Source organism: Macaca nemestrina, chromosome 20 (genome assembly GCF_043159975.1).
Source record: "Macaca nemestrina isolate mMacNem1 chromosome 20, mMacNem.hap1, whole genome shotgun sequence".
Classification (NCBI taxonomy): Eukaryota; Metazoa; Chordata; class Mammalia; order Primates; family Cercopithecidae; genus Macaca; species Macaca nemestrina.
In genome coordinates this window covers 18,799,796-18,813,729 of record NC_092144.1, presented here as the reverse complement: position 1 = coordinate 18,813,729, position 13,934 = coordinate 18,799,796, and the positions used below count along the sequence as shown (strand labels likewise).

The 13,934-nt window shown below is 52.8% G+C and overlaps 1 protein-coding gene across 14 annotated transcripts in view; it reads right to left on the bottom strand.

The window, feature by feature from the left end:
• LOC105498758 (GATA zinc finger domain containing 2A) overlaps positions 1 to 13,934 on the bottom strand; it is a 127,079-nt gene that overhangs the window by 43,522 nt on the left and 69,623 nt on the right. For 8 of the 14 annotated variants that reach the window (XM_011771362.3, XM_011711051.3, XM_071087698.1 and 5 more), the window contains one exon: positions 1,792 to 2,066. In XM_011771362.3, the coding sequence (XP_011769664.1) occupies positions 1,792 to 2,060 (269 nt within the window). In that variant the 5' untranslated portion in view covers positions 2,061 to 2,066. The remainder of the gene's footprint in view (positions 1 to 1,791; positions 2,067 to 13,934) is intronic. The other 6 variants (XM_011710389.3, XM_011712547.3, XM_071087700.1 and 3 more) reach the window with 1 other exon arrangement.

The following is a 13,934-nucleotide window of genomic DNA, read 5'->3' as shown; positions in this document are numbered from 1 at the left end:
AACTCTGAGTTTCTTTCTTTCCTTTTTTTTTTTGAGATGGAGTCTTGCTCTGTCGCCCAGGCTGGAGTGCAGTGGCGCCATCTTGGCTCACTGCAAGCTCCGCCTCCCAGGTTCACGCCATTCTGCCTCAGTCTCTCGAGTAGCTGGGACTACAGGCGCCCGCCACCACCACGCCCGGCTAATTTTTTGTATTTTTAGTACAGACGAGGTTTCACCATGTTAGCCAGGATGGTCTCAACCTCCTGACCTCGTGATCCACCTGCCTGAGCCTCCCAAAGTGCTGGGATTACAGGCGTAAGCCACCCGTGCCCAGCCAACTCTGAGTTTCTTTAGCACTTAACCTCTCCCTCACAATCCACTGGCCTACCCTGCAGGGGAACATGGTGATTACAGGAGAAAATGCATGCCAGGGGCCCAGGAATGCATGAGGAACCCCATGCACATGGACTGCAGATCCCCATGAACATGGACTCCTCCTCTTCCTGCCCTGACTCCACACCAGCCCCTCACTGCTCATCCCTGCTGAGCTGTCATGGACTGGTCTCCGGCTGAAAACATAGAGAAAGGGAAAGGAGACTTGGACCTATAGTTTTATTTCTGGAACTTTAGAAGAGGACCTTGGTTTTAGAATGGGGACTGTAGACAGCAGAGTCAGACAGAAAAGCCCTATTTGGACAGCAGGACCACAAAGTGTGTTTCCTCACACTAGGAGCCTTTGTCAACAGGAGCGGGCTTGGGTTTTCCCATTTATCTTCCCATTTTAAACGCTGTGAACACCGGATGATCTCTGAAGTCCTCAGGATCCCAACAGTTTGGGTTCCAAAAACGAATCTGACATAAGACTGGAGGCTGGGGTCTCCCTGTGGGGTTGGTTGACACGGAAAGGTTAGGAGCCACCAGCTGTCCCTTACGAACAGGCATGGAGAGACAGACCCTCCACAGGGAGAAGACTCTAGTGGGTGGTGAGAGAGAGAGAGAGCAATGGGCCACAGAGGAGTCTGTCACAGGGCCAGCCGGGGAGCTGTGGCCACACCACAGCCCTCAGCGGGTGTCTGGGCGTGAACATTCTGCAGAGCTCCAAGGAGGGTGATGCAAGAGCAGGTGCTGGGTCTGAATTTCTCTTTACAGAGAGAAAGGAAGGTTTTGAAGTCAAGAAATGGGTGGTAGATTGGGTCTTATTTTTATTTCAAGTTTTTACCTTAAGAGACTCACAAAAGATGAATATGAGGAAAGTCACTCTAGAAGTAATCAGTGTTGACTAAGGACAAACCAACAGAGCAAGCTGAAGACCAGAAGCAAGTGAATGTGGAGTCGAATGAGCACCCCGTACCCGCTCTGAGGAGGGTGCCCTGGGCTGGGCTCCCGACTCTATCCCTAGCCAAGTGACCAAGGTAGGTGTAGCATCCCTGGCCCTCTGATCCCCAGATCTGAAAAGCAGGGAAGCATAACCAAATGAAAACTTCAAGTGTCCCTACAAATCAAAAGCACCGAGTTAGACAGACAGCAGGCGCATGGGTGGCAAAGGCCTACTGATGGCAGGGGAGCTGATGGAATGTGCCACTCCTCCTCCTGTGAGACCCACACCCTGTGTTACTTGCAGCTGGGACCTGGGGCCCTGGAATGGCCACAACAGCACAGCTGCCGGGGGGGTGATGCCCGAGCTGAGCCTACAGCCATCTCCACAACCCCGCCAAGCTATTACCAAGAGGCCTGGAGTGTGGCTGGCCCCAATCTGGGCACACTGGGCCTGTCTCCAGGTTCCAACCCCTCCCGCTGGCTCCTCCCACTCACCTGTGTGAGGTGCGCATGTCCACGGGTCCATCACCCACCAGCCCTTCGCCTCTGCCCATTGCCACGGCCGTGACCTCTGTTGCCCTCAGCAATCCTTGGGCTGGACCCGCTCCCGGCTCAGGTGTCACCCTCATGTCTCCGTCAGTGTTTAAATCTGAAGCCAACAATCCTCTCTCCATTTTTATTTTCTTGCTCTCCACATCGTCCTCTGTTGGGTCCCGTTCAAGCGCTCGTTTCTGACTCCGTGTTCGGCATGCTTCTTCGGTCATTCTGAACTTGTGAGGGAGGAGAAGACACAACATTTTAACTGGGTGCAACGAAGATGCCACCTTCTTGGAAACTTTTCAGTGTTGCTTTCAGTGTTTTCCTCCCTATGGGAGGATGGCAAAAGAATGTACAACAAACGCAGGGCCCAGAAAAGCATCCCCAAGACATTTCATCACTGCCTTGAGGAAGGCGAGGCAGGATGGGGGTGTCCCCAGCCTCCACCGTGTGGCTGAACACTGGTGGAGCCAAGCTACACCCTGCCCAGTTGGGGGCGAGAAGCAGCAGGGAGCTGGACGGGAGCAGTGGAAGGCAGCTGCTTATCAGCAAGGAAAGGCTCAACAGCAAACAGAGGAAAAGTTGTTCTAGATCTGAACTACCTGCCTTTGGGATTTTGAGCACCTGCAATGTCTGGAATCCAGGAGGGCGGTGACTGCACTGTTCCAGGAACAGGGTCAGGGCCTGGGACTAGCCCTACACTGTGGTGACTCGAGTTAACCCCAGCTTCTCCCCTTCAGTGAAGGGAGGTCTCCTCACTCCCTGCTCACCTCTGGGGAGTGGGGACTGGGGGTCACATTTAACCCTTTGGTTGCCGGCAAGGTACACTTTGAGTAGGGTGAGGCCTGGCCCATCAACACGCCACCGCCCTGTACCTGCAGCACACACATATCTTGATTTAAAGAAGAAAGAAAAAGAAGAAAAAAACAGCTGAGTCAGTTTTTGATCCCATGACATCACTGGGCTCCACATGACCCTTCCCAGGATTCAGTAGGAGAGACAAAGCACTTTCCAGAAAACCAGTCTGAGCCGGTTCCAGACAACAGGCTGAAGTGTTGTTAACCCTCACGGAGACAGGACGACAGCACAGCGATGTCTGTCTGCAGGGAGGCGGCTGGCATTCCATAGCAGGGGCTGGGACACTGGCACTCTTAAAGGGGCCGCTCCAATCCCTGGCCTCGACGTCCCAACAGGACAGGTCACAGGAATTGAGACAGGGAGAGTCAGGTTCTTAAAAAAGCATCCCAATGTTTACCAGGGAACAAAAGAGAAATTTAGCAGCTGAGCTCTAGTAGAATTCCCGAAGTGTCACAGTTTTCCATGGGATGGTTGGCGCCCACTTGGACCCCACAGAGAGCCCTGATTCACACACACCTGTGGCATGCTTCATGCTGAAGCCCTCTGGTCCTATCTGTGTCCTCACAGGCAGGGCACTCATCTTGCCAGAGTCTTTGTTTCCTCACTGGCAAACACCCTGGGGAGGCCTTCCCAGGTAGAGCCAGGCAGACCCAGTCTGGAGGCTGGGGACAGCACAAGGCAACACAGGGGTCCTGTCACCATCCATGGGACATGCTCCAGAGCTGACTCATCTGCAGCTTCCTTAAAGGAGCCGATTTCACAAATGAGCAATAGCACAAGGCCCTGCCCAAATGTGCCCCCTTATGCACTCAGACTGAAAGGAAAGAGACAGCTGCTTCATGCTCCTGGAGCCAGAGGGAAAGCAGGCCATCTACACGTGTGTCATGCCAGTGTGGTCCAGCCAGGGCACCCGGGCACCGGCTCAAAACACTGGGGTCTCCTCAAGGCCAGGAAACCACTGGTGTGCTTTGCACAAGCCCAGAGCAGCTCTGTGCTCCCTCCCTACCCCGTCTCTCTCTCACCACCACCCAGGTGCCATGGTTGACCCCTAACATGACCAGGCTGAGGCAGAGAGATCCGAAATCTCAAGGGCACAGGCTTTCAGACTCGCCCCCACCTGTCTCCAGCCCCTCCGGCATCCCAGCCTGCACCTACCACCTACCCCACACCAACTGTGCAGCCTCCGCTGCTCCCCGCCGGCCAGCCTGTACACCCCCGCCCCCGCTCCTGCTCAGCTGCCCCTCAGCTTCTCCACGGAATGGAGCCCAGGCAGACTATGGTTGAATGTGGAGGTCAAGGCATCACTTCTCTGGGGGAGGTGAGGAATGCTGCGGTGTCCCTCTCTCTCAAGTTCTATGGTCTCTGTCCTTCCTTCCTCCGATGTGCCTTGCCCACAAACCCCATCTGAACTGCTCACTCATTAACAGGTTGCCTGTCCCACCTCCTGTGAGACCGCAGATAAGTCACTGCCCTCAGAGTGTAGGTCCCCTCTTCTCCTTTCATTTTCCTCACTGTGGGAGGGTGGGACATTTCTCCTTCAAGCACTGCCTTAGACAGCAGGTATGTGCACTCCCAGGCCCAGGGCAGGGAGGAGCCTGTCTAGGTGAGAGACTGAGGGGAGACCAGGACCTCGGACAAGTAGGGCCCCCACCCTATGGGTGAAGCTTCCCAGTCTGGCCTGATAAGTACTGTTGGGGATGACGTCCCCAGGTGGACAGACAGAATGCACTTCCATCTCCAGGACATAGCACCCTTCCCTGTGACTCAAAGAAACCCACATGCTCCCCACTCTGCCCCTGTTCCAGCCAGGCGGGGACCCTCCCAGCACAGCCTCCTGCCCTGTAAGCCCTGGGCTCAGTTCCATGAAGCCCATCTGAACTCAAGACCCTGAATGAGTTCTCACGGCTGCTCCGGCCCACATGGACAAGGTGGAACTGATAGCCATATCAGGGGGGCTGTGCCTGTAGAGCCTCACTTTGTGGTCACTGGTATAGGACCAGAGGCCACCCAAAGGTTCTGAGAGATGCAGGGCGGAGCAGGGCCTCAGATGCCCAGCAGGGCTGCTCCCTCCAGTCCCAGAGACTTCTCCTCTTGGGCCCCCCATTGTGATAGCGGGTCAGAGTCCTCAGCATAGGGCTGGCCAGTGTGTACTCAGGGTGCACAGCCGCTCACTATGAAGCCTAAGGCCTGGAACTCTGCCAATCCCAGGCCCAGCACTGATGGCTAGCCTCACAGTGCCCGCCTGCCCTGTGCCTGTGCCTCCCAGAGGCAGGCCACTGCGGGGCTGGGCCCTGCGGCACCCCTCCCCCACCTCAGGAAGGACAGGCACAGCTGGAGGGGGCGGGGCCAGCCCCGCGAGTACAGGGGGGCTCCTTTGGCAGGAGGCTCCTCCACTGCCAAGACCAATGACACAGAACCTGCTACTGGCCAATCCTCGGCCACCACAGGACACTTGCTCCTGGGGAGGGCAGGTGCCGGTAAGGAGTGGCTCCTCCCTCCTCGAAGCAAGTGAGACCAGTGCCCCCAGTACAACAGGGCTGGCAGCCACCACACAGACCCAGGAGCAAACTTGTCAGGAAGAAAAAAGAGCGACAGATGACTCCTGCAAAGAGCAGCAGTGGGGGGTGCATTAGAACACTTCCTAAAAGTAGGTGAAGAGGCTAGGTCACCCTGACTGGCAAATGAGGATTCATTTCAAAATTCCCAGTGAGAGGGGAGAGTGAGGGGAAGGCAGCTCCGGTGGCAGAAGTTCCAGGGCAGGCCTGTGCGGGAGCCGCCAGTGCACAGAGAGCATCCCCGTCCTGGACGCCGAGATCCTCTGCCGGCTACTGCCCACACAGATGGATCCCAACAGCAGTGTGCCCATTTGAAAGAGGAGAGCACGGCCGGGCGCGGTGGCTCAAGCCTGTAATCCCAGCACTTTGGGAGGCCAAGACAGGCGGATCACGAGGTCAGGAGATCCAGACCATCCTGGCTAACATGGTGAAACCCCGTCTCTACTAAAAAATACAAAAAAAAAAATTACCCGGGCGAGGTGGCGGGCGCCTGTAGTCCCAGCTACTCGGGAGGCTGAGGCAGGAGAATGGCATAAACCCGGGAGGCGGAGCTTGCAGTGAGCTGAGATCTGGCCACTGCACTCCAGCCCGGGCGACAGAGCGAGACTCCGTCTCAAAAAAAAAATAAATACATAAATACATAAATAAATAAATAAATAAATAAATAAATAAATAAAAAAGGCCGGGCGCGGTGGCTCACGCCTGTAATCCCAGCACTTTGGGAGGCCGAGGCGGGCGGATCACAAGGTCAGGAGATCGAGACCACGGTGAAACCCCGTCTCTACTAAAAATACAAAAAATTAGCCGGGCGCGGTTGTGGACGCCTGTAGTCCCAGCTACTCAGGAGGCTGAGGCAGGAGAATGGCGTGAACCCGGGAGGCGGAGCTTGCAGTGAGCCGAGATCGCACCACTGCACTCCAGCCTGGGCGACAGAGCGAGACTCCGTCTCAAAAAAAAAAAGAAAAAAAAGAAAGAGGAGAGCACTGAGGCTGCCAGGGCTGCCTGAGACACAAGGTTGAAAGTCAGCCTCACCCTCCGCCTCATTCTCTCCAAACACCCCAGGCCGGGCTGCAGGCCAGCACAGATGAGCAGCATCAGCAAGGCTGAGTGGGTATCAGTCTCCTCATCCCCACACACTGGGCTGGCAGGTGGTGGGGGCATAGCCCAGCTCCCCCTAAACTAGGGGCCAAAAGGGCAGGTTTCAGCCACACTAGAGACCCCACACAGACACAGCGCAGCTCTGACAGGGAGCACCTCCATGGGCTTTAGGGCAGATACAAATGCTGCTTTATTTTCGTAAAATGCCACCATCCAACTGGCCTGAGAGCCTCAGGCAGAAAACATGTTCTAGAACCATTCCAAAAGGCTGACTGATGCTGTGGGAGGAACCGGAACTCTTAAAGAGGACTCGGGGGACAACGAGAAGGCACCCAGCACACTTCTGGCACACCAGGCCAGTAAGCATCTCTTGATAATTAAAAGAGAAATTCAGTACATAGACACAAATCATAAAGCCAAACCCCTGAGGTCGCACTGCTAATACTAACTCTACCATAAAATGCCATCTATGGCACCCATCACTAACATACCCATAGTAACACTCTTATTTCAGACAGGAAGAAAGTGAGGCTTCGCAGTAAGTGGGTTAAAGCACTGGCGGGAGCGGCAGGGCTGATGCTCTGAACAGTGGATTTAAGGCGTCTTCCTGCCTCCTCACCCGACAGCAGCTCACCAAGCCTCCACTGCGGGCTGGGGACTCAGTGATGAACAAGACAGAGGGAACACCATCCGCCCCCCATGCTGGAAAAGGAGCGAAATGACAGAGGGTGTTGGTGACGGTGCTGTGGGGACACGAGGCAGAGCACGGGGCAGCTGGGCAAAACGGGCGGCTCCGGAAGTCAGCCCTGAAGGAGACAGGGCCCGAGCTGAGACGTGAACTGGGGGAAGCACTGGCCCAGACCGGAGGGGAAGAATCTGGCTTGCTCTAAAGGATCACCTGGCTGGAGGACCACGGGGCAGGGGAGCGGTTCCTATGGTACAGCTAGACTGGGGAAGGGGACAGAGCAGAGTTCCAGGAGACACGGGCAATCCAGAGGGGGTTGCTTTCTTTCACTTGTTTTTGCCTGAGCAACTGGACCAGTGGGGCTGGCTTTATCTGAGATGGGGAGGAGCAGATTTGAGGAAAGAAGGTTGGGCTACAATTTGGATGTGCTGAGTGCAAGGCCCATGATGAGTCCCATGGAGATGTTGAGGAGCAGAGCCCTGAACCTGGGGGCAGCCACTGTCCTCAGGAGGCACAGGGCACCTTGAGGCACCTTCTCCTATCAGGAAGGAAGAAGGGCCCATGAAGCAACCAGTGCTGAGTCAGACGACGACAACGGGGTTGAGGTGCTATCCTCGCTAGCTGTGAGCTGTGCCCAACACTCAAATACAAGGGCCCTACAGGCACGCAGCTGCAGCAAGCCTGCGCCCAGGTGCCCACCTCCAGAGCGCCCCTGTGGCCCTGCCCTTCACAGAGATAGATGCACAGCACAGATGGCCCTCTGGACCCAGAACCCCTGTCTACTCTCCTCCCGGCAACATAGCCCGATGAAGCTCCCAAAGCCACATCCTGGATCTGCACCCCCTTCAGTGGTTCCCCCACTTCCTAAGAGTCAAACCAAGGTACCTCGTCGTGGCCCAGAAGGACCTGTGGAGGGGGTAAGGAGAGAATAGGTGGGCCAAGTTTTGGCATTGGCAGCGCCTGCCTGACAAGCATACATCTTCCTATGCAGAACAGACACCTCCATCTGCTCAGAACTGTGGCCCGAGCCACTTCCTGATGCACATCTCTGAGTAACAGTGACTGGGACTCATTCCGGAAGGAAGACACACCAGAAACAGCAGCTCTGGACTTCTCAACATCAAACTTTGTTAAGACCAAGTACAAAAGATACAACTTAACTTGGGAGACAGGTGTTCCAAGCAGTCAGCTTCTACAACTAGACACAGCAGGGAACAAAGACTTGGTCTCAGCTCCATCACACACCTGCTGGCTGGCCAGGGACCAGGGGAGAGGCCTGTCAATCAATCACAGGACCAAGGACACAAGATGGACACAGAAGCTTCGGTGGGTCGAGAGAGGACGCCACTGCCCCTTCTTCCACAGTGTTTATCGAAGATGTCCACGCAGCTTAAATCACCTACCTTCTGTGCCACATGCTAGAGACTCTCAAATTCTAAACAGTCAACCCAAACTTTTCTCTTTAAGAAACAAGGTCTGAGTCTCAGTTTCCCCATCCCTACTTCACAGCCAATACTATGTGAAGAAAAATGGAAAGAACTGTGAGAGAAAAGTTGCAGAATAGCATAGTACCATCTGCATGGTTTTTTTTAAAAAGGTGTATACAGGGGAAAAAATGAAAGCAACTTCACTAAGATCAAAACTGAAAGGAACTGGACCAAAATCAGTAGTAGTAATCTCTGAAGAGTAGATTATTAAGAAACTTTCACTTACTATAGTAAACATTTCTGTATTGCTTGAATTCTTTCTGTTAACAGTGACTATGAATCAGTCCTGTACTCAAAGAAAGCAAGGATTAAAAAAGAAAACCAGATAAAACAACAGCCCCACCTGCTAAGGATAAGAATCAAAAGCATGAGTGTGAAGCCAGGCACAGTGGCACATGCCTGTAGTCCCAGCTACTCAGGAGACCAAGGCAGGAGCATCACTTGAGCCTAGGTGTATGAGTCCAGCCTGGGCAACATAGTGACACCTTGTTTCTTAAAGAAAAAAGGACAGAAAGAAACTAACAAAGAAAGACAGTACCGCATCCAGGCGAGGAGGAAGGAGGCTCCCCAGGGTGAGCAGCTCTGGAGAGATGGCGGAAGAGGCCAGCTCCTCCAACACTCCAACACACAGGACCAAGGACACAAGATGGACACAGAAGCTTCGGTGGGCCGAGAGAGGACGCCACTGCCCCTTCTTCCACAGTGTTTATTGAAGATGTTCACACAGCTTAAATCATCTATCTTCTGTGCCACGTGCTAGAGACTCTCAAAATCTAAACAGGCAACCTAAACCCCTCAGCTCATCCCCACAGCTCGCCTTCTACATGGGCCACAAGCCTCCCTGAGTGGCTACCACAGTGACCACCAGGCCACAGCATACCTCACCAGGACTATGAGGAGGGCCCTGGCAACAATCTCCGTGCCACTCAGGAGTTTCATTCTCTCCCCGCAACTCAATGTTGAGCTCTTTAATAGAATAAACTTTCTTCCCCCATTCATCTTCACTTTCAGTGTACAGCAAAGAGTATAGGCTTGGTATGCACTGCTGAGTTACGCCTACGTTTCTGTAAATTAGCCTCATGAAGCATGTGATTCCCGGGGTTGCCCTACAGGGCAAAGAGGAGCAAACAAGTAAAGTGCTTTCATTAAAAACTCCAAGACATGGGGACTGAGATGGCGTCTCCCAGACTGAGGCCAGGGCAGTAAAAGGAATCAGGTGAGACGTTCCAGGCAGGGGAACCGCATGCGCCAAGCAGCTGAGCCAGGAGGGTCTCAAGGCAAGAAACGGAAAGCCGTGGTGAGTCCTGAACTAAAGGCTTTCTCAAAAGGAGAACAGATGTCTACTACTACTCACTGGCTGAAGCTGGGTTCATAACCCTTGGTGGCCTGAAAATAAAGACACACCAGAGATAGGCATCTTCTCTCTCACATGTTATCAGGATGGACCCCAGCCCAGCCAGCTGGCTAGGAGCCCCCTGAGCCTTCAAAGACCCCAGACTCAGAGATCGTCTCCCTGCTGTGGTCCTAGGACAAGACCAGCAGTGGGGAGGTGCACACTGGCTGGAGCCAAGTGCCTCTCACTGAGAGCCTGCATGAGATGGAGACAGGCATGTGTCACCCCACAAGGTACAGGCAACTGAAGTCTGGCTGGGTGAAGGTCCAGGATAGGTCTGAACTCAGGCCACCACACCTCTGTCTAGGTGGCCACTCTGATGAGTCTTCCACGGTATGCTACAAAGGGCCTTTTGTTATTCTTACCTTTTTTTTTTTTTGACAAGGAGTCTAGCTCTGTCGCCTAGGCTGGAGTGCAGTGGCATCATCTCGGCTCACTGCAAGCTCCGCCTCCCGGGTTCATGCCATTCTTCTGCCTCAGCCTCCCAGCAGCTGGGACTACAGATGCCCGCCACCACGCCTGGCTAATTTTTTGTATTTTTTAGTAGAGACAGGGTTTCACCATGTTAGCCAGGATGGTCTCAATCTCCTGACCTCGTGATCCGCCCGTCTCAGCCTCCCAAAGTGCTGGGATTACAGGCGTGAGCCACCGCGCCTGCCCTTGTTAATCATGTTTAAACTGCATTCACCTGGAGTGAAAGGCACAGGTGGGGCTCAAAGGAGAGCTGCATACATGTGAGGAGGAGGATGGAACAGCCAATCTCAGATGTCTCCAGGCAAGACTGAATCTAGACTTGCCCTGCCTGGGGCAATGGGAGGCCCCTGGGAAGAACCTGCAGCCAGAAGGTATGAGCCCTCAGAATATCCCAACCACTCACCAGATAACAGAATCTGTGACAGCAGGTACAACATCTTGTCCATGTCCCTGGGGTGGCCCCACTTCTGGAAGAGTGTCAGTCACAGAGTAGGTGTGCTGTATATACTGGGTGCGTGAACAGAGGTATCACAGATAGGAGTGCTCTGAGTTGGGGGACTGGATCGGACACTTCAAACTCACTTTCAGCACGAGGATCCTCAGGGTCTGATCCAAATCTATTGCTCCTTTGTAATTAATAGAAGCATGGGGATCTTCTAATTTTTAAAGGCAAAACACCTAACAATGATTGAGCATTTACCCCACAACCACCTGTAAGGTAAATGCTCTCATCAGCTGCCTTTTTGCAGGTGGGGAAACCGAGGCACGAAAGTATCTGGTCAGCCATCAGAAGGCCCCATCAACCACTCAAAGTCAGACCTGAAGACTCCAAAGGACAAGGGGAACACTGCACCTGTGGCAATTTGGGCTTCACCTTTGCCTCTCACACCAAGGGGTCCAGATGAGATATTAAGTGATTACGACTTTATTGTCATGAATGACAGCGAACCTTCTGGTGTTTGCCTTTACCTTCAAAGTATGGTTAAGTTTTGCTGTAGCACAACAGAGGCAGCACTCCTAAAAACCACTGCAGGATGCAAACCCATGTGATAAAAACACAGGGCTTATGGACATAAGGGGGTTAGGGACACAGTACTTCAAAACTTCACCTATGACATACAATAGGAGCCCAAGCAATGACACATGTGGATGTGGATATACGGGCAGCACAGCTGCATACACGCTCAGTGGCTGAGAAATACACAAACATTGCATGTCTGACCCTCACCTCGGGGAAGACTTGCTGCTTGCTGTGGGCATGGGTGGGTTGCCATTTCTGCTGGAGGGAGGCTGTCTGACTCCAGAAAGGGATGGGGTGTGGCCTGCAAAGTGTGGGACCTCGCGGGGGCTTGGTGCATGTCTGAGGTGTGGGCAGTTTTATTTCATGTACTCACAGGTGCTCTATTAAACTGGGAACAGTTTTCTAGATTCACCTAATGCAAGAGTTGGCAAACTTTTTCTTAAAATGCTACACAGTAAATAATTCTGGCTCTGCGGGCCATTTAGTCTCTGTCAGGAGTCCTCAGCTCTGTGGTTCTGACAGGACGGCTCTCCCTCGAGACCCTTGGAGGATTATTTCCAGGAACCTCTTGGATGCCAAAATTCCCAGATGCTCAATCCCAGATATACAATGGTGTAGTATTAGCATACAACCTATGTACATCCTTCCATATGCTTTAGTAAGTCACCTCTAGATTACTTATAATACTCCATAAAATGTAAATGCTATGTAAACAGCTGTTATACTACAGTTTTATTTGTATTATTTTATGTTGTACTGTTTTTTCCATTTTTTTCTTCCAAAAAAATTTTTTTTTTAAGAGCCAGAGTCTTGCTCTGTCACCCAGGCTGGAGTGGAGTGGCGTGATCTCGGCTCACTGCAACCTCCGTCTCCCGGGTTCAAGCAATTCTCCTGCCTCAGCCTCCTGAGTAGCTGGGACTACAGGCACACGCCACCATGCCTGGCTAATATTTTGTATTTTAGTAGAGACGGGGTTTCACTGTGTTGCCCAGGCTGGTCTCAAACTCCTGAACTCAGGCAATCCACCAGCCTCGGCCTCCCAAAGTGCTAGGATTACAGTTGTGAGTTACCATGCCCGGCCCCCAAAAATAATTTCTTTAAGAGATGGGGTCCCACTGCGTTGCCCAGGCTGGTCTCAAGCTCCTGGACTCAAGAGATCCCCCTGCCTCAGCCTCCCAAGTAGCTAGAATTACAAGCACATACCACCATGCCTGCTTACCCCAAATATTTTCAATCCACAGTGGATAGAACTCAAAGACGCAAAACACAAGGATATGGAGGCCCAACTGTACATACCTGAATGGGCGTGTCTGTGAATTAAACTTTATTTACCAAAACAGGCCACCACTTGGTGGGCCGCAGTTTTCCAATCCCTAGCCTAGTGTTCAGAAGAATCTGAACAAAACCAGATGCAACCATTGCAACATTTGTGTTACACCTCAACGGTCCTCTTAACACATCAATCGTGTTGGAACAAATCTACTTTTCCAAAATCAGCCTTAGAGTAGAATGGACTACAGACAAAAGTAGGTTTCAAAACCAGAACTCTAAGAGGGTGGGGGGGCAGGTGCAGTGGCTCACACCTGTAATCCCAACTCTTTGGGAGGCTGAGGAGGGAGGATCACTAGAGCCTAGGAATTCAAGGTAAGCCTGGGCAACAAAGGGAGACTTCATCTCCAATAAATGTTTTTTCTTTTTTCTTTATTTTTTGAGACAAGGTCTCACTCTCACCCAGGATGGGGGCAATGTCTTGATCTCAGCTCACTGCAACCTCCACCTCCCAGGTTCAAGCGATCTTCCCCTAGCTGGGACCACTGGTGGGTGCCAACACACCCAGCTAATTTTCTGTATTTTTGGAACAGATGGGATTTTACCATGTTGCCCAGGCTAGTCGCACACTCCTGAGCTCAGGTGATCCACCCACCTCAGCCTCCCAAAGTGCTGGGATTACAGGCGTAAGCCACTGCACCTGGCCTCCTGATAAAACTGTTTTAAGCTGGGTGCAGTGGCTCATGCCTGTAATCCCAGCACTTTGGGAGGCTGAGGTGGGTGGATCACCTGAGGTTGGGAGTTCAAGACCAGCCTGACCAACATGGAGAAACCCCATCTCTACTAAAAATACAAAGTTAGCCAGGTGTGGTGGTGCATACCTGTACTCCCAGCTACTCCAGGGGCTGAGGCAGGAGAATCGCTTAACCCAGGAGGTGGAAGTTGCGGTGAGCCAAGATTGCACCACTGCACTCCAGCCTGGGCAACAAGAACGAAACTCTGTCTCAAAAGCAAAACAAAAACAAAAAACAAACACAAAAACAAAACATAGGCCGGGCGTGGTGGCTCATGCCTGTAATCCCAGCACTTTGGGAGGCCAAGGCGAGAGGATTACAAGGTCAGGAGATCAAGACCATCCTGGCTAACACAGTGAAACCCCATCTCTACTAAACAAAACACAAAGACTTGGCCGGGTGTGGTGGTGGCGGGCACCTGTAGTCCCAGCTACTTGGGAGGCTGAGCCAGGAGAATGGCATGAACC